Genomic DNA, 20,080 nt, shown 5'->3' with positions numbered 1-20,080 from the left:
CTTTCATCACATCAAGAGACCTTCATTTCCATATCCCTTCACCCCATTCACTGCAAAGTTTGTGGTTGATGGTTGTATGCACTTCATCTAAGTCATGCATCCAAAGACTGCGAAATTGGGGGGGATTTGTAACACACATTTTCCCGCTAGGGAGTATTTTAGATGTAGAATAAATTTCGCAGCCTTCAGTTGTTGATTATCTTATCTTATCTCGAGTCGGAGCTTGTCGGAGTTTGAACCGCCTGTATTTACTTGCTTCGCTGGCATCGGCTAATCGCATCTGCTGCACTCATCGTCTTTTCTCTTGTCTCGTCTCTTTTTCTCTCTCGACGTCGCCTTAGTTCGCCTCAACCGGCGGTCTACGGCGAGTGCAGGCGGTATCGCCACCCTCTCGACATCGCCCTATCGTGCCTCGAACGGCAGGTAGGGCGAGTACAGGCGGTATCGCCATCAGACCCGAACTCGACTCGCGTGTACTGAAGGTACCATCTGCCGCACCGTTCATCGGGTAGCCGCGGCAGCCTGAAGCTTCAGGTTTCTTTTCTTTTCTTTTTCTTTCTTCTTTTCTACCATATCATATGCGGCCTCGCCCTGCCGACCCATCCGAGACGCTCTCGATGGTCGCGCAGGGCTCAGGCCCACGTTAGTACACGTGGGCTCTATGACCCTTACGACCCTTTTATGCCTTTCTATTATCTTTCGAGACCGCGCCCAGGTGGGGTTCCGGCTTTTGAGACCACCGTACGAAATAGGTGTCTCAGTTTCTCTGATTTCCTACAAATAGCCATCTACCATCACTCTTGACGATCATTGATAATCATGCAAGGCCATCACAGGATATAGATCCCAAACCCGAGGTAAGTTAAGTAGGTAGGTAGGTACTTAGGTTAAGCTATAGTCAAATCAGTTATTCACACCCACCCCTGCATCAGGAAATCAGGAAACTGCTACTCAAAATATCATAGCATTATGGTGATATCATATCAGATTTATCTATGAGAGACCATTTGTGATATATATCAACCCCCCATAATAGTACAAATTTCATATTTCAAATATCTCTCAGTGATCTGAGAGCTATCATTGCTCTCACAGCTCTTGAGGGCATTAAAGGCACTGATATCACTAAGAGCTTTGAGAGCATTTATATCTGTACTATTTATGCTACAGCTATAGTTCATCAGTGGTCACTCAGATCTCATAACAGCTCACACAGTGCTACAGGCAAGACAAACTACTGTACTTTTTCGCGCACAAGTTCACGCCACCGCCCTCGGCCGTTGCCGAGATGACATAATCCGTTCGCGTCCCGGTTCGCAAGCAGACCGGGACAAGGGACAATGTTCGTGAACATCGACGCCATTTCAGGAATACGACCTTTCATAACTGCTCAACAGCCATTCATCCTCTGCATTGGGGTGGAAGAGCTCACCCAGTAGTAAAATCTAGCCCAAAGTGTGCCGTGGGGGCCTTCCTGAGGTCAATTTAGGAGCCTAGAATATATTCGCATTTTCGTTAAATTTTCGTCAAATTTTGGTTTGTCCCATTTACAAGTTCAGTGCACGTCAATGGGGTGGGACTGTCCCGCGGCACAAGTTCGTTCGCGGCTCCCATGGGACACGGGACACGAACTTGTGCGCGAAAAACTACAGTATCATTGAGAGCATATGTATATACAGACAGGCAGAGCAGACAGGCAGAGCAGACAGAGATCAAGAAATGAGGTGGATAGCATCAAAAAGAGGACAAATAGATATAACAGAACCCCTCCAGTCAAGCAGAGTCAACTGCACAAGCAAACATCAGTACAAGTCTACAAAAGAATGTTGTAGAGCGAGAACGAATATTTTACCTGGAGCTTCCACATTTGCAGGAACCATAGCTGCAAGAGCCTCATAGTCAGTCTTGTCCTTGATGTCTGTGGCCTTGGCGATCAAGTGCATGAGGTTCAACTCCTTGCTAAGAACGATAGTAATATTCAACAATGAGAGAGAAAGAATAGTACACAATACAAATAGCTCACAGGATTGTCTTGAAGGCGTTGGAGTAGAAGTAGATGATAGCACCCTTGGACTTCTCATTGATGAGGGTGAGGCGCTCCACATGATAATGATGGCTAGCCAATATTAGCAAGAAGATATAAACAGAATCTGAACAAGAACTCACCATGCGCTACAGTTAGTGTCGTTGAACTCAATACCTTTACCATAGATACCGCTCTCTACATATCCACGTATACAATTCTCAACCTATCATATATACAAATATTATCAACTCAACTCAATAATCATACAGAAGCTAAGAACATGTACCACAACTGCAGCCAGACCTACAAGAGGGATGCATAAGTCTGCAAACTCATGGATATTCTTGATGCCATCAGGCCTCTGTCCACGCTCGAAGCATTGAGCCTTGATAACGTCAGTGAAGACCCTGTTGAAGTACGGGGCCTGCCAGTTCCAGTCCTTAATCTTGGTATGCAATAAAACATTATCAACAGGCTCAAACATAATAAACATGGAATAGACGTACCTCCTCATTATAAACGATGTCACCAAAAACAAACACATCCATTGAACTATCGTTCTCCCCAAGCAACCACTTCGCATATGCCTGACGTTGACTGGCCAAGTTCCCATTGACAAGAGCATCAAAGTATACAAGCTTGACAATGGGATACGTAGTGAGCTTCCACTCCCCACGTACTTGTGCCACAGTCCTCCAAGTCTAGACACCACGCACGCCACACGCCACACGCCACACAGATGCGTGATGATGCGCAGACGTATAATCTCAGATAATGAACAAAATGGAGAGAGAGAGAGAGAGAGAGAGAGAGAGAGAGAGAGTAATGACTCACAAAATATATCATGAGCTTCTTATGGTCCTCACTGAGACGCATCCAGATTGTCCTATATCTCTTGACACCCTCCAGAAGGTCCTTAAGGCAGTCGACAACCACGTCGCCCCGAGTATCAGGCTTTGGGAAGGCATTCAAAAGTTGAATGATGAGGCGCAGGCGGATTTGAGCAGCCTTATGCAGAAGTGCGGCACCGTTTCGGAAGGGAGAGCGATTGCCGGAGACTGCGACCACATCGGAGGTGGGTTGCACGGTCTTGCGTTTCTTGGAGGTCTTCTTTCCGGCCCCAGACGTAGCGTTGACAGGTTCAGAGCACATCTGAAGAATATAACAGGAGAGAACATATATTAGCTACAGAAGAGATGAATGAGATGTAAACATGCGTCATCCGCGAAGATATCAGTGATCTTCTCCTTGTTTGGTGCAGCGTCTGTGGTGTCGTCCTGTTCAGCATCAGTAGACTCGTCTTCAGATGACTGAGATGAGTCATCATCCTGTGATCCTTCAAGAGACTGTCAGCTCACAGAACAATCCATGGAGAGCATGTAAGACAATATACTTACCTTTGTGTTGCTCATGAGCATCATCACCCACATCGTCACCATCGTCACCGTCGTCATCGTCCTGTTGCGCATTCTTGTCATTGACTGCCTGCCCTATGCTGTCAAGGGCTAGAACAGCGTCACTAATCCATTATAGTGAATAATAAAGAAAACATATCTTTCAAACGGTTAGCAAGATCCTGTTCCTGTGCTACGCCTTGAGGCTCTGACTCAGAACACGGTGAGTTAGGGCGCGTTGCAGGAGCTGACAACGCTTGAGCAGTGGCCTCTCTGTTCAAAAGCAGCCTGTTGACAGCCTGGACAGCTAAGAACAGAAGTCAGATTATATAGGTGTAATAATTGATAATACAGTACGACAAGATTACACACCTTTTGAGCGCTCAGCACGCTCAGCCTGCTCCTCTTGTTTTTTCTGTTTCTTGGTCTTCTGCGCGGGAACAGGGTCAGGAGTGGGCTGAGAGGCAGCCCTCTTACGCGTAACAGTCTTGGAAGGTTTCTCTTGAATCACAACATCCTCCTCCTCCTCATCCTCGGATGACGGTGGAGGCTGGGGCTACATTTATGCCGTCAGAAATAGGGATTGCTAAGAATAAAACAAGCTATCACGAACCGTGCTATCATGTTTGGGGGTTGCTTTAGCCTTGGCCTTGGTGGACGTAGGCTGGTTCTTCTTTGCCACAAGTGGGACTGATTTCTCAAGCTCTGTGCCATGGAATGATGATGAAGAACGACGTGTGAAAAATAGAGGCTCATACCTTGACGCGCCTGATCTCCTTAGACTTCCTGGTGTTCTTGCCAGAGCTGAGGCCAGTGTTAGCATTAGAACGTCTTGTAATGCGTGCCATACTATTGAGCAAGAAATAAAGAAGGCTGTAGAACTAGGAGTAGAGAGTAGGGTAGGGTAGACGTGGCAAAGTAGGTAAGCCATGAAAATCAACACAGGCCAAATAGATGTAAATATAAACAAAGCAAGGTGATGCCACATCAAGAGCGTACTTACCAGCACTATTAGTAAAATATAGTCAAAGTAAACAATTCAGAAGATAAGCTAAGGAGATGAGGATATATATAAATACAAATAACTAGGTCATGAACTTATTACTCTCCCAACCATGACGATCCTTCTCCCAAGATGCAAACTCCTTACAAGTGGCGAAGACAAAAGAGCATCTCTCCCCCACAAATTCTAGATTAAAGTGAGTAATATCCATAGAACGAAATATGCAGAAGTCACCGTTCTGAAGAGGAAGAACAAGACCTAACTCTACCATACCAAGCTCACCACCTCTGAAGTCCTTGTCTGTAATGACAAGATCTAAACACCAACCTATATCTTTTGTATCACGGTGAAGGCGTGTGAGTACGTTCAGATTAACTACCCAGGAGAGCCAAGGGTCTACGTCAGAGATGTTGTTCCCGGGAAGAACAGTAGCATATACTGTCATCTCATCAAACTCCTGAGGAAGATAGTTGAAAAACTGGGTAGAGGTTATGTTCAGAAACGCTCAATGTGGCACTGTGGCGCAAACTCAGCAAGAAAATAAATGTACAGTCTCCTTTATGTAGTCAAAGACAGGACCGAAGGAATCTTTAAGGCATTCATAGAGCTCAGGGTGGGTTAGATATCTGTGGATGTGTAGAGGGAAGGCGTACATGACGTTGTCACCCAATATTGGATCTTCCTCACACCTTCTACCTCTTCTACAACGACCGGATCATCAATGCCGCTGCCCGTCCGCTCAAGCACCCCAACGCTCTCCTCCTCCAGACGTAATTGGGAACATCAGCGAAGGGGAAGGGATTGCCAAGCATGTGGTTGGTTTCGATAACCACTCTAGGCACGATACAGGTTCCGCAGGCGGTTCAGGCAAACATGTTGGATGGGACGCCGGCACATGTTCCGCCACATCTGTTGACTTCGTACCCCTCACCCGCGGTGTATGTAAACGCCACCCTTTGCCCGTTCTCTTATCGGACTTGGATGCGGCGTTGGCGAGGAGTGGGGAGGTATTGGTGGACTATGTGAAGACCGTCGAGGATGGCTTGGGTGGGGCAGAAGGAGATGACAACGAGACAGGGACAGTGAAGGGAGGGAGGGAGAGGTAAATATTAGTGATCAGGCGGGCGGGTGAGGTTTGGTTGAGGTTGCTTGTTCCATTTTTGACGAGGGGTCTGCGTGAGGGCATTTACGGAGTTTCTTTGGAGGTACCGGGCGGAGAGAACGGTGATGATAGGAAGATGGGAGCGAAGTTGGAGGGGGTTATGGTTGAGTGGAGAAGTTGGGTGGATGAGGCGAATGAAGGGAAGGAGAGGGGGCAGAGCGCAGAGCAAGAATGACGGGACTAACGAAGAAAGTACTTATGTCTACCCCTCTTACTTCATGCCCCTAAACAAAAGACGAATGCTATGGTTGAGACATCTGACCCTCTCGTCTCTGTCTCAATGCCATTTCCCGTCTGATCACGGTTTAGGTGTTTGTACGGAGGCCATATGTCGAGTTCGGGTAGGTCCATGTCGAGCTCGGCTGGGCTCAGCTGCTGGACTCACAGGCTACAATCAGTTCTTCTCAGGTACGCAGACAGTATACTGGACAAAAATGGTTAAGGGCACCGGAACGAGTCACGGAAATTGACATCGCATATCGAGAGCAGAGGAGATCAAAAGAAGCGATGGATGATGTGGTTGCAGGAGGAAGAGTTCAGACGGAATGATTAATCTAGGACACAACCCCACACCTGCACCCGTACTCCTTTGCCAGGGCCGAGTTTGAAGTCCTCTAACTGGCTTGAAAACTGTTTCACAAGTCCACCAGCCGCTGCTATGTTGTCGGCGACGACAACCAAGTGCCAACGACATTGCGATCGAACGCTCGGGGCGACACCCAGCCACGCCTTCTTCAGGCCCTCGGCGGGACTGCTGTGGTCCGACGCGATAGTCGCCTGCACGGCGTAGACGTTGTTGTCGGTATCGCCGAGGACACCGTCGATTCCCTCCCAATTGATCACGGACGGCATCCAATAGAACACTTCGTCGGCACTGGTTTGCTTCAGGCCGGTCGCTGTGCCAGGAACGAGGTGGGCCGACGGATGCATCTGCATCTCCTCTGATCGATCGTGGTTAAAGATGGTGGGAGGTGGTACGCCAACTGTGGTGAGGCGCCGATGAACATTCATTTCATGCTGCCAGCCTGCAGTGGTTCGAGTCAGAGAATGGGAACTGAAGGCGATGAAGAGATCGTGGGACTTCTCGTTAGAGAAGTTGGTGCAACATTTCGCAAATATTTCGTCGAGGAACGTCGTCGGGATAAACCAGATTGCTCGAGATGACGCGGCGATTTTGCCGTTCGATGTGAATCTACGGTGAGGGCGAACGAAGCCGACGGCGGAACCGTGGCTGTCTGGTATACCGCCGCCGGCTACTTTCGAGGCGACGAGCGACCGAGCGGAGCATAACTTGTCTGCCGCCCGTTCTGCCTCGGCCTTCTGGTTTTCTTCAATCTCTTCGGCGTCCTCAGGATCCTGGAGCATCGCACTCGCAATGGAGATGATCGTCCTAGTCGATGGTCCCCACTTGGTCACGAGTCGAAATGCGAAAGATGAGACGGAATGGAGCTCATGGCTATACAAATCTTCGTGAGCAGATATATGCCAGGGACAAGCACTGACTCGACTTACAGAATCGCAGCGATCTCCAACAAGGTCGGCAGCTCTGCGTATATACGCGCGCCCATCTTCTGATTCAACCAATCCTTCCACCTCTCTGGTTTCGGCGACGACGACTGGATGAAAACTTCGGGCTGGCTTAAAAAGTGTTCACATGGCTGAACAGCATGGAGGTTGCTGTCGGCCAATGCCCAACACGAGCTGAGTCACGGCTCGGCTTCATCAACCGTACGATGCAACGAAGCGCATTTGTCATCGAAGACGAAGTAACGATCGTGGCCAACTTGGATTGCCGTCGGAAGTTTGTGTTCAAGGCGATACAAAAGAAGGTATATAAGAAACATCGTTTTGCCTAAGAGAGCAGGTAGAAGAAATCGTTATTCGGGTTGAAGCTAAAATGGCTGTCTTACGAACCGATCCCTGGCTGTCCCATCACCACGAACGCGCCTGTGCTACTGTGTCTCTCAATCATATCCCGCAGCAGGTGATATTCAGAGCGAATGACGAGGAAGTCCGAGATTTTTGTGATTATACCAAGTGCACGAGCGACGAGGCGAATGTTTTCGAGGCAAGTATAGTCCCAGTGATCGGGAATGTCGATAGCGACGTCGTCCTCATCGGTACGTTCAATGTCACGAGGAATACCAATGTCGGTCTTTGAGATTGTGCCGTCGTGGCGAGGCCATTGATGGCCCCAACCATGGTTATAGACGTAGTCCAGAGCCTCAGAGGTAGTCATGGCGAGTGGCAATGTAGCCGCGACGGACGAGATAGAGACAACTGTTCCCCTATGCTGAGTCAACATGTGCAAACAAACGAGATCACTCGGGAATTGCCGACCAATGCCGGCTAGTCGTTCCACTGCTGCGATTGATTGCCGAGAGAACAAAAGTCGTTGTTCTTGACAGAATATACTCGTGCATTACATTGGGTGTTCAGTGTCCAACTGCCTGGTCCAATTAGCATGATAGAAGGTTTTGATGATGAGGGTCATCCACGAATAGGACGTATCACGGAAGAAGCAAAATCTCCGGGAGGGCCATTCACCAGTCTACAGCAGTACGTCCGTTTCTATACCCCTCAATTGAACAAGCTCGTGAGATACATGGACTGGCGTATTCGAAGCATCGTCGTTGAACACTGATAATCCGAACGTCAACACAATCGTGACGTGTACGAATTCAGGTGTAATAGACGATAACCTCAAGGATTTTGTCGGAGTTCGAGCGTCGAGGATGAGGGAGATGCAGACGCCGCATGGAGCCATGCCGATTTTGAAGACAGTGAGCCTGCCAGAGTATAAGATTTCTTTCCTTGTCTACCGCAAAATGTCTGTGGGACTTACGACGTGGATAGGGCCTCACAACCTCCAATATTGTAGATTATTCGACAATATGCAGGATATATACTCTTCATTCAGCCCGATCCTTCGCCAGCATTATCCACTGGGATATATTCCCCGGCACCCGTTCGTGACACATTCCCTTTCACAGAGAACCTAACAGTCTGATCAGAGATCATATAGTCGCACCTTCTGGGTGGGTGGGTGGTGTTATACTACTATTTCTCGAGAATATTTCGCCGCAAAACGTCGGGGCGAAGCCTGAAGACAACTGGTGGAGGAATCTGAAAAGTATTGATTACGACCAGACTGCCATCGAGGATGGACGTATTCATATTTGTTATCGGATCAATGCTGCCCTGTATCACACAATGTTTCGACTCAACTAACGCGCTTTATATTTATCTAGACCGGCCATATTCTAATATTCTTCGACAATTCATCTCCGAACAAACCTCCCTCCCCGAAAACTACGACGAAAACTACAAGAACTCTGGGCGCGACCATCAAAGCATGTTCCATATCCCAATTCAGACCACCGCCAGTGCGAACACAGGTATCGTTGGCCCCCTCAGTTTTCATCTTTGTTCATGCCCAATGTCGAACGCACTCTCGCGGAGAAGGAAGGAGCGGCGTATAAACCGACTGGCCCAGCTGGTGGTATCGACATCGTTGGTCCAGATTTGTCTGCTGTACCGGAGGAAGGGAAGGAGTTCGCAAGCCTAGGCGTCCTCTCGGCTCTTCTAACGCTGGCAATGCTTCCGGGGCTGGTCCCGGCGCACAATCTGACCGCTTCCTTTCAGATATGATGGTTTGAAGGTAAATGGCAGGAATAGAGATTTGGTCAGAAGTCCTGTAAGTCCGATGGCGAGGTGTCCAGAGCTAGGAGGACAGAAGCGGCGTGAGGGCATGGACGGATTTTTTCGAGTTCGTTGGGCTCTCAGGGTTATGCTAGGTCGTACAGTGACGGCGAAGACGGCGAGGAGGTCTTCGACGGGCCGAATAGGGATAGTGCGAGAGTGGACAATAATGCAAATGGTGGCGAGGTGGCGATAGAGGCGGTAGAGCTAGCAATAATGGAGGCAGTATTCTTGGACATTTTGCAAGCGCGAATGGGTGAACTTGCAGGGAGGGCGTGGCATATGATGAGGTTCGGAGGTAAGGGGACTGCGAGCCGGTGTACGGCTGCTTTCCGAGTGGCGTGGTATCGCACTCGCTAACTATCGATCTGTTCATAGTCCCGCTTATGGTCGCGTCGTCAAGCATGGCATGGTCCACGAGTAAGTCAAATATCCATGTTCCGAGGAGATTCCAAGCTGATACGCAGCTAGTCCACAATATAGGAACGCCATAAAGCATACTGAAGTCGCCACCCGCATCTGGGCCCTCTGCCTCACCTTGAAAAACCTAGTAGCTAGATTTGGTCGCGCGTTCTCGGCGCTCACATACCAGGAGGCACGAGGCCTGAGGCTTCCTCGTGCTAACATGCAGAACTCTAGGTGCAAATACACTGATTTGGTACTTCGAAGCTGATGCCACGCAAGCCGCTTTACAAGAACCAGCGCTCTCACGCCACCCATCGAAAGTTGGAACGCAAGTACCGGGCAACATCGGGTCCCAATTCTTTCGACTCGTCTGGCTGCGACCTATTCAATTGGAGTATCTTCCTCTTCAGACTTTTCGCTATGCTTACAGTCAGATGACGTCCGATGCTTTCTGGTTTCGCATCGTCGTCATTGTGGACCGATCATCTGTGAGGCGTTGGTGATTTACGCATTGGAGCTTGTAGCCCCTGTTTCTCGCAACCACGGATCCTGCATGTACACATCAGGTCACCCATAGCGCCGAGTGCCTAAACGTACATTTACTGGATTGTTATACCTACCTGGGACGCCTTGCTTGTTCTGCTTTAACCTCCATTCTTCTCCTATCACTTATCACTCTCCTAGGTACAGTCATCCTGACAACTCTGTATGTTTAAATTTTCTGATGTTCGCACCAGATCCTAGGACCCAAATACACCTTGCTTCCATTCTATGGTGCCAGTCAATCTTCTCAGAAGAGCACACGAGCCTTCGTGGCCGTTCTCCCCTCATACACTGGGAGTCTCAATATTCATGTGCGTAAAACTTGAAGTCGAGTCCTATTCGTAATCCAGACCTCTCTGCGTTTACAAAGAACTCTTGGCTTACACTCTTGTCTGTGGGTGTAACAATTCTACCTTTTCCCTGTTCTCCATGCAGCGGGCCAAAAAATGTCCGATTCACGATCTTCGCTGGTGGGTAGCGAGGAGTATGAGCCCTGACTTCGGGTCAGTTGGTTGATCGTAGAACCCACATCAGCCTGAGAAGGCTTCCACTTGTCTGGCTTTCAATTGGCAAGTTCTCGTCAAACCGATGGTGTTCCACTTATCCTACGATACGTTACCTGCTTGCTCATACGGCATGCATGCCTAGCAGTAAACATCTGCTGTATATAAAGGGACCTCTGGACTATCAGGATTCATCATCCCAGCTCTATCAACCCAACTCTGCATCCTCTGAATCAGCAACCTCGACAGAATACCAATGGACGCCGCCGCCACTGGTGAATCGCCTCCGCTTTCTCCTTACTGCACTCTTACTCACTACTTCCGTCTTCTTAGATATGACCTTTGAACCCGTCGAACTTCAAGTTCCTACCGCTTCCTGCTGTGGAGGCGGCTCAGACTCCGCCTCCGATGCTAGCAGCATCCATAGCCAGGAGTCCCACCAGGTCAGATCCTCCTCGTCTCCAACCCCACTTAGTCTAACATCATGTAGTCATATTTTCCAGGCGTCTATGAATGATATGGCCGCTGTGAGTATTGATTGACCCATATCATGTGAATTGCGTCCGACATTGACATTGTTGTTGGCGTATGGTGCCAAGGCCAAGATCATCGACACCATTGGCTCCTCTGGAGAGTGCTGCTCCGCTACGGCTCTCGCTAAAGCCGGTCGCGGGTGCAAGTGCAAGCCTTGCAACTGTGCCACCAACGTTCGCAAGTGCCGCTGCTGAGCACGATGCGCCTCGTTCTAGTCAATATGACGACAAGGAGCAGGTAAGAGTCACACTCTGAACGTTTACGCCACCCATATCCCCACCACTTGAACGACTCATCTAGTTTGGCTGCTAACTGCTCTGCATACACCAGATGATATGAAACAGAACGCGACCCGTCTCTGCGTATCTAGTACTACTATGCCAAATTTTTTCTACCTCTGTCTTAAATTTGTACGTTCATCTAGGAACGGAAGAAATGATGATGATTTTATAGTTGCCTTGCGATATATTCTCTGTGTCTTTGTTCACGCAGCACGCTGAATAATCACGTCCTAAGCAATCTCCATTATTGGGAGATTCTGAGATTGTCGCTGGCAATAATTTGGCAATAATACTTAGCTGTGCTTGCCATGGAATGCACGAATCAGCGCCAATCTGGTGCAAACAGGACAGCGAGGAAGTGGATGAATCCAGAGAGGGGTTCTCGGGTCCTGAAAGGAAGGATGAAGCCAGCAACATGGCCGAGTAGGCCTGGATGAAACTCCATCCATCAGGCGCTTCGTTTTGACTTTCACAAGAGCGTGGGATTCGCGAGGAGTGAGCTACGGCGGCTCACGCAAAACTATATCTCCCCTTCTGTATACTCTTTTTGTAACATCTCCTGGAGCCCTTCTCCCCTTCCTTTTTCATGGAGTCGGAGTCCTCTCGCCAGCAACCACTTCAATTTACCGATAACGGGGAAGATGTCGCGGCTTATGTACCGCACTGGACTGCTCACTCTATGTACACTCCTCTTCGAGATCCTTCACAGGAACCTGATCCCGCAAAGTGTTCAAAGTCTATGCTTGCTCATTTTACCGCAAAATTGGGGCGAGAGGTGATAGGCGTCGAACCGAAGATTCTGGGCCATGGGGTATTCCATGTTGTACGTCGCTGCTATGCTCTCATTCTCTATTTTGTCCCATATAAGGCTTATTCCAGATTTATTACTGCGCTTTATCAGATATACGGTCTTATCTTACGGGATCACACCGAACCGCCATGTATTGCAAGAATTCGGTACAATTTCACAGTCAGTCTATCGCCATACTCATTGCATGTCAATTTCTCAGTCCTCTACTTATACCCGAGTCGCAGGACACCGACCTCGGTTTGCAAGAGGCTCGCTGCAAAACAAAACAAGAAGCCGATATTCTCAACTTTTTGGCCTCATCAGCTCCGGATCTCCTCGCACCGAGGCTCCTAGCGTTCGATCCAGACCCGAACAACCCCATTCAAGCGCCTTTTATTATCGAGGCACGTCTGCGAGGGCAGAACCTTCTCCAATTATCCTGTACGGACAGCTTCGCCGTGTTTGATTGGGTCAGTGGCCTCAATGGTGTCTGTTTACTGCTGCGATTGATTGCCGAGAGAACGATAGTCGTTGTTCTTGACAGAATATACTCGTGCATTACATTGGGTGTTTAATGTCCAACTGCCTGGTCCAATTGGCATGATCGAAGGTTTTGATGATGAGGGTCATCCACGAATAGGACGTATCACGGAAGAAGCAAAATCTCCGGGAGGGCCATTCACCAGTCTACAGCAGTACGTCCGTTTCTATACCCCTCAATTGAACAAGTTCTCATTGATGATAATTCCGTAAGATACATGGACTGGCGTATTCGAAGCATCGTCGTTGAACCAACTGATAATCCGAACGTCGACACCGACGCTTTGATTGACCGTCTCTGCTTTCTATCCACCCGTCTCTGCGATCGTATCAGCTCAGACTCGAACGTCCTTCTCACTCCACGTCTGGTTCATGGGGACCCACACGATCGGAATTGTCTCGTGGACAATGGGCGATTCAGTGGTTTGGTAGATTGGGAGGTATGCACGATGTTTTGCATGACCTAATTACCCGCCGTTTTCCACTAATGATCTGCATATTTCAGTCCCATTACATATTACCCACCTGCCTGGCGGCCGAATATCCTCCCTATATACGCTACGACGGTATGCGAGAGCAGCGTTATGCAGCTCTGAACGAGTATGGGGATATAGAGTTCATGAACAGTCATATGGTAGTATGCTTACACTCCTCCTTAACCCTCCGTCTCCGTCTCCGTCTTTCACCTGACTCATATCCAATAACAGCGCCCATCGATCGAAGAAGCAACTCACCTACGAGCTCTCATACTTGAGGTTCGTTCCCCACTCACTCCCGCCTTCTTCCCATCTCTCAACATAGTTGCTGATCGCTGTCGGGTCAGATCTCGAGAACGGAATGTCCTCTCTATGCCCAAGCCCTAGAAGAGGGCCGTACATTACGCCAACTGCTCGAATGGATTACGTTCGTCGATTGGACTGGGGAGTACGTTTGGCGGGGTTTAGAGCTTTGGGAAGAGGATCAGCGGATCGCGTTGGATGCTTTAACGTCGTGAGAGGAATGTTGCCTGCTCAAACAATGTCATGATCTTGCCAGTATCGCTCAGGCCTTTATTCTGATCTTTCCTCTGCTTTATGAAGTGCCCTCGATGCGGTTGCGAAGTCAGGACTCAAGCCAAATAGTATCCGCATCTCAAGATGCTATACTCTGTGTATGCGAAACTCAAAAGTGATCTGCTGGGATACGAGCGAACAGTGAGGAAAAGGAACTAGTTTGTAACAGTGGTCCAACGACTGTATCAGGTTTTACGATATTACTCCACATATTTACTTGATTCAGGAATTTGAAGAGGCGAACACCCGTATCTTCTTATTGTATCTCTCTGCCAACCACGATCGAACGCTATCTCGACGGGGGAAATCAAGGTAGTGGCATATAACAATCTGTCACCCAAGGACCGACGAAGATTATTGGCGTGGCGGCGAACAGACGTCTCATGAAAGTGCGATGTATGGCAGCACTCGTCGAGTACCTTACAGAAGACAGAAAAAGAATCGTAGAGTTCATTTGACAGTCAATATTCATACGCGTAATAGATATCGGACATCGAACATCAGCAGTCGCAGCCATCGTCATCGCCACCCGTCGTCACAGTAGTGTACGAGTACAGAAAATGCATCGAGAAAAGAAAGGGGCACAAAACCGAGAAATGAGGACGTACGCCATGAAGTCTGAAGTCTGAGAGCGCAGGAAAGAAGCGATGGAGTCTGAGAGGGTAGGACGATGTAGATAGATAGGGGTGTGAAGCAAGGGTATATCTACGAGAATCGAGAAGGGATTGAGAGAGGTAGTATAGACAGACGTTTAATTCACAGTTCAAGGGTCACGGACACACACAACATCAGAGTCAGAGTCCATCCACAGCAATTGGCAGTCGAAAAGGACGGAAAGGAGTCGAGCAGGAAAAGAAAAAGAGCCAAGACGAAGGTCATACAAACGCGTTCTGAGTCGTAACCACCACAATCACATCCACCGCGCTTACTCTCCAGCGAACAGCCGAATAAGCATATACGTTGTCGACCCGAGGAACCGCACGACTATATACATCGACATGCACAGTAAGCACCGCATATCTGGAGCGATGGGGGGGAGAGGGGGGACTTACGAGCCAGAACCGCGACAGACCACAGGATGAACAGCAAATAGCCATTCACCGTACTGTTCGCCCCGCTCGAGGACGCGTCGCCGTTCGTCGTCCTGCAGCGCCACGCCAACGTCAGCCACAACATCTATACACAACAAAACAAAAAACAAAAAAGGAGTTCCCAACTCACAAAATAACTGCGACCAACAACGCATTCGACAATACCCAAGCCATAAGCACGCTGTAACGCAAACCCACAACCCGTCAGTCCCGATCTCTCTCCTTCCTCAAACCACAGGATGTACTAAAACGGGAAACGCACTTCGTCCTAAAATTCCGATAATAATCCTCCTGCATCGTCGCCGCGTCCACCTTCTGTTCCTCCTTCGGCGGCTTCGTGCTCAGCACGTGTATCGCGTCTTCATACGCCGCGTTGATGTCCGTCTCCGCCGTCGGGACCGCGACCTCGACTTCGTTCGTGTTTTTACCAGTTTTGACTTCGCCGAGGTCGGTGTTCACTTTGTTGTCGCCTTTGGTGCCCCAGGAGACGTCGCTGGAGGGGGCGAGGGTAGAGTGAGTGTGGGTGTGAATGAAGATGGAAAGAAAGGACGCACTGGACGTTCGCGAAAGCATACACGTTCAACACATTGATATACCCCGGCGCCAACAACAAATACTGCAAGAAGCTAGTAACCATATGCCACGGGTCGAACTGTACCATCACCACAAGTTCAGCCAACGACGAAACCGAAGGGGGTGGACAACGTTCAAACGAAGGGAGTGATCAACGGTCAAACGACGGGGTTGGAATGGAACGAAGGGGGAAGGTAGGACATACATGGATCAACGAAGCCAAGATATACAGCCCGAGCGTGCTCGCGAGCGAGATGACGATATCCCTGAAGATCGAGTTCGTGAACAGGTCCTTGAACGTGATCCCCCCGCTCTCGTCCGCCGCGACCTCTTTGATGCCGATCACGGCTAGGTAAAACGCCGAGAACTACACAAAACAACACCACGTCAAATCAGCTCTCATTCCCTTTCCCGCCTTTTCCCCCTTTCATCCCCTAGTACTCAAACGGACATAAAACGAAGAGAGAACTCACGGTCATATAAACCGTAAACACCGCAAAGCCCACGAAAGCCAGCGTATACCCCCACTTACTCCCCTGCGGCCGATTGCCCAGCGAGAGCATGAAGCACATCAACAACAGACCGACGTAGGCGTACTGCAGGATCGTGTTGATCACTTTGATCGCCGTGCCGCCGATCACGTCCGGGTCTTCGAGCGCGTTGGTGAGGACGAAGAAGGAGATGAAGAAGTTGCCCTGTTTCGGGCCAGATCGCCAGGTCGGTTAGCACGCCAGATCGTCAGTTCGGCAGGAACAGATCAGGAGGGGGGGAGGGAAGGGGGGGAGGGGGAGTGATAGAAGGGGGGTGAAGGGAGGAACGTACGAGCCCGAACCACGAAAAGATCAAATTAAAAGTCTGATACAACAACTCGACGTGGATCCACGCCTTGCGCGCGAACGAGTGAGAGGAGCGGTAGAGGTAGTTGAACTTGACGGTGCTGTGTATCGCGGCGAAGAAGGAGCCGTTGAGCCATCTGCGGCGTTGGGAGACGAGTTCCGGGATCTGTGGGGCGGAGGGGCGGGGGAGGAGGAGGGGGGACGGGACGTGAGTCGAAAAAAACAAGGAGTCAGTCAACTTTTTGTTCGTTTGTCGTTTGTAGTTGCGGATAACAGCACAAATAACGAAACGGACCTGATCAGGCGTATCCGTGACCGCATACGCAGACTTGACATAATGCAATATCCAGCTCCCGCCCCTTTTCGAGACGAGTTCCCAACAGAGGATCTACATACTACTCATCAGCCTCACAAGCACAAACAAAGGAGGGTGGAAGAGAAGGAAGGAAGGAAAGCGAAAGGGGAAAAGAACATACACGATCCTCCGCAAGATACATATTCGCCGTGAAGATATCCGCGCCCGCGCCGTGCTATTCCATTCTTTCGTCAGTCTTGTCCAATCATTAAGAGGAGAGGAGAGAGAAACACACCATGGTCTCCCCCAAGAAATACTTCTGCAGCGGGCCCTCGCCGTTCACGTCGTTCTGCAGCGCGATGTACCGATAGGCGCTGAACGCACCGGGAAGGACGGTGATATATCCGAATATCGATTCACTGCATCGTTTCCGCGGTCAGCTCGTCATAACGGAGGGAAGAAAGGAGGGTACTCACAGCGGCTTATCGAGAATGTTTGACATTTTGTATTCGAAGTTTTGCGCCGCCACCAACGGATTCAACAACTTAAGTCCCCACTTCCCCTTCAACGCCACGATCTCGCCACACGCGCCCCCGACATCAGAGTTAATATCGAACGCCTTCCACAAATGGTAAATCGACGTGGGCCCGGGCATGGTGCCGACGTCGAGGAGGACGCAGACGTTGGGCTGGAGGATGGGGCCGAAGGCGTTGAAGAACCAGCGGTGGGAGTTTATCTTTTTTTGGTTTTTCTCTTTGAGGCAGAAGATGATTTGGACGGGGACGATTCCTTTTTCGGCGCCTTCGATTTTGTTGGAGGGGGTGACGGAGACTATTTCACCATCACTTTTCATCAGCATCCGTCCGCTCGGGAAGGGAGCGAAGAGGGAAGAGGGAAGGGAAAGGGGAAAGGGACGCACTCTGCGTCGTATACTCATATATATGCGCCGTAACCGGCTTCCCATTCACGATATTCTTCGCAATCCCATCCTGATACGCCCCCATCGCCGCGACCACACTCAACGTCCTCGAATTAATCTTCTGCCTCCCATCGCTCACCACACAAACCACGACCTTCTTCCACCCGTCCTTGCCCCACGTCTTACTTCTGTCCCTTTTACACAGATGCGCGATATTCTTCATGACGCCATGCATCGTCCGCGTGAACAGTCCGTCGTCTTCGTTGTACATCGTCATTACGATGAAGAGTTCCGTGCGCCGAGGGGGGTCGTAATGTACTTGACGGAGCGTGAAGCCGGAGTCTTTGAAGTCGTTAGGGTCGCAGGTGGCGGCGGAGTAACGCATATGGGTGAATTCGCGTTCGTCGCGTTGGGCGCACATGTTCAACAATTTGGTCGGGACAGCGGAGTCTAGGACGAAGTTGCCGTGGAAGAGTCTACGGTGGGGAGGAGGGGGGCGGAGGAAGTCAGTTTAGGCTCGTAGAGGTACGAAGAACGACGTGGGGAGATGCGCATGTTTGCCTTTTCTGCGACAATTTGTGTATGTGTGTGTGCTATAGGACCTCGTAGGAAGGATGCAACGGTGGCAAGATAGGGTAGTCAAGACTGTTTGTGGCACTCGCTCGACGCCACACGAGCGTCTATGACGGGCTGTGGTTTAAATATTCCCCACCACCGCCGTTGGGCAACCACTGCCATAAGATGCAACAGCGCCAGTTGCTATTTTCCGCACGGGCATAAACCAACGCGAGCGATGGTCTGTTTGATCTGCACGCTCAGAATGTGTCATCAAGATAAGGGAGGCGTGCGCCGACTGAATCCGAACAGTATTCGTTTTTGCGAGGCCAGAAAGGACATGCGAAACGAGGTGGATGGATGCAACGGTGGCAGCATCACACCGCCGGTTGCTGTTTTCCGCACAGGCAGAAACCAACGTTCTGTTCGTTATGCCCTCTCATAATTTGTCATCAAGACAAAGAAGGCGAGGATTTTTGTAGTCGGCTTTGCGAGGGTAGAAAGGAGGAACCTGCGCGGTGAATAGGAGTCGTGGACACTGTCTGTGGCACCCGCCGACGCCACACCAGCGTCTACGGCAGATCCATCAACGCCGTCGAACTGGGGAGGCGTGCATTCTGCGCCGACAGAACACGACCGGTATTCGTGTCGGCGAGGGCAGGAAGGAGGAACCTGCGCTGTCAATAGGGGTCGTCGACACGTCTGTGGCACCCGCTCGACGCCACACGAGCGTCTACCACCGCCGTCGAACCGCCCCTGCCACGGACCCAACATCCAATGATAAAAAAAAACTCGAAAACTCACTCTACTTTCTTAATCGTCTTATACCGCCTCGGCACGCGCTGCGGGATCCTCCCATACCGAATATTCGTATCCTCTTCCTGCGACTGTGCATCATACCCGCCCGGCATCCCTCCCTCTCCGTCCCCCTCCTCCATCCCTCCCATCCCACCCAGCGGCGGTCGACTCCCCGACGGCGCTCGCAGGAGGGGCATATCCCCACTATCCATCATCTCGTGTTCTTCACCTCCATCATGCAGCTCATACCCGCCCTCATAAAGCGGTTGTGGCTGCGGATCGCCGTATCCTGCGCCCGTATTCGTATATCCCGTGTATTCAGGGTGCAGAGCCTGTTGGTGCTGAGGGGGGGAGATATAGCTCGGTCCGGTGGGCGGCGACGTCGGGGGGAGGACATAAGATTGTCTCTGGGCGTAGGGATCGAAGGTTAGGGGTTGGTAGGGTTCTGGGGCCGCACCACCGTACGTCGTGAGGGGTGGGGGTGGGGGAGGTGGTGAGAGGGAAGGATTCGCGAAGGGGTCGGGCATGGGCGGGGCGTAGGATTGTTGTTGGGGGTGTGGGTCGTACAGTGGTTGTTGTTGCTGTTGGCCGTGGGGGTCGTATTGAGGGTAGGGGCTGTAGCCGTCGTTGTAGTGGCCCCGCTGGGCTTCGTCCGCCTGTGTTCAGTCGTATTAGGATTACTGTTAGCGAGGACTGAGAAAGAGATACGTACCTCTGGTGGATAATGAGACATGATGGTGGATGAGCTGGACGAGAAGGGATTGATGGTGGATGGCAAAGTAGCGCGCGCTCAAAAGCAAAAGCAAAGCTGATGAATCTGTCGTACAACTGCGCCAGGGCTCTCCCGTCGAGCTGCGCCAAGCTGTGCGAAATATACTAGCAAGTAAATTCGTTGCACAGGAATCAGACGTTGCACAGCGCTTCGACGAACGAACAGCCCGAAACGGGTGGTTGGCCCGAAATGGCAGTCCTTGCTCCCTCCTGACGTAGTTTCGCCACTGTGGCCTTACCACGGCTCCTCACCTCTCCTCACCAACTCCTCACGGCTCACTGAGACATCAACTGTTGTACTCTATAC

At 50.4% G+C, this 20,080-nt stretch overlaps 4 protein-coding genes across 4 annotated transcripts; 2 read left to right on the top strand and 2 right to left on the bottom strand.

Annotated features, from left to right (window-relative positions):
- Positions 1–1,802: 1,802 nt before the first annotated feature.
- On the bottom strand, positions 1,803–7,824 carry STEHIDRAFT_111783 (uncharacterized protein; the record flags this gene model as incomplete). The annotated part of the gene is made up of 21 exons (XM_007305066.1): positions 1,803–1,813; positions 1,853–1,959; positions 2,024–2,116; positions 2,167–2,249; positions 2,334–2,471; positions 2,533–2,727; positions 2,861–3,178; positions 3,455–3,545; positions 3,577–3,727; positions 3,793–3,976; positions 4,034–4,123; positions 4,179–4,301; positions 4,424–4,428; positions 4,526–4,609; positions 4,706–4,901; positions 4,974–5,011; positions 5,077–5,185; positions 6,159–6,215; positions 6,591–7,041; positions 7,098–7,223; positions 7,496–7,824. 21 exons carry the CDS (start codon positions 7,822–7,824, stop codon positions 1,803–1,805), a joined length of 2,979 nt encoding a protein of 992 aa, XP_007305128.1.
- Positions 7,825–9,017: 1,193 nt separating this feature from the next.
- STEHIDRAFT_157792 (uncharacterized protein) lies at positions 9,018–9,781 on the top strand (the record flags this gene model as incomplete). The annotated part of the gene is made up of 5 exons (XM_007305065.1): positions 9,018–9,139; positions 9,231–9,282; positions 9,372–9,585; positions 9,666–9,707; positions 9,759–9,781. 5 exons carry the CDS (start codon positions 9,018–9,020, stop codon positions 9,779–9,781), a joined length of 453 nt encoding a protein of 150 aa, XP_007305127.1.
- A 2,354-nt stretch (positions 9,782–12,135) lies between these two features.
- On the top strand, positions 12,136–13,942 carry STEHIDRAFT_169208 (uncharacterized protein). The gene is made up of 8 exons (XM_007305064.1): positions 12,136–12,376; positions 12,455–12,523; positions 12,589–12,813; positions 12,872–13,038; positions 13,098–13,323; positions 13,389–13,517; positions 13,591–13,638; positions 13,707–13,942. The coding sequence occupies exons 1-8, from the start codon at positions 12,140–12,142 to the stop codon at positions 13,875–13,877; spliced, it is 1,272 nt and encodes a 423-aa protein (XP_007305126.1). The 5' UTR covers positions 12,136–12,139; the 3' UTR covers positions 13,878–13,942.
- Positions 13,943–14,860: 918 nt separating this feature from the next.
- STEHIDRAFT_58134 (glycosyltransferase family 2 protein) lies at positions 14,861–19,115 on the bottom strand (the record flags this gene model as incomplete). Its single annotated transcript, XM_007304527.1, has 14 exons — positions 14,861–14,919; positions 14,988–15,079; positions 15,175–15,207; positions 15,289–15,519; positions 15,581–15,678; positions 15,805–15,966; positions 16,073–16,294; positions 16,422–16,601; positions 16,731–16,823; positions 16,912–16,965; positions 17,026–17,149; positions 17,207–17,561; positions 17,650–18,125; positions 19,009–19,115. 14 exons carry the CDS (start codon positions 19,113–19,115, stop codon positions 14,861–14,863), a joined length of 2,286 nt encoding a protein of 761 aa, XP_007304589.1.
- Positions 19,116–20,080: the final 965 nt, after the last annotated feature.

This window comes from Stereum hirsutum (genome assembly GCF_000264905.1).
Source record: "Stereum hirsutum FP-91666 SS1 unplaced genomic scaffold STEHIscaffold_8, whole genome shotgun sequence".
NCBI lineage: Eukaryota > Fungi > Basidiomycota > Agaricomycetes > Russulales > Stereaceae > Stereum > Stereum hirsutum.
The sequence above is the reverse complement of the archived record's forward strand: the minus strand, read 5'-3'. Positions and strand labels throughout refer to the sequence as shown.

Coding starts and splice junctions, on each gene's coding strand:
- STEHIDRAFT_169208 (XM_007305064.1), top strand. CDS start 12,140: ATGGAGTCGGAGTCCTCTCGCCAGCAACCACTTCAATTTACCGATAAC. Junction 13,039..13,097: donor CCATTCACCAGTCTACAGCA/GTACGTCCGTTT, acceptor TAATTCCGTAAG/ATACATGGACTGGCGTATTC. Junction 13,324..13,388: donor GTGGTTTGGTAGATTGGGAG/GTATGCACGATG, acceptor TGCATATTTCAG/TCCCATTACATATTACCCAC.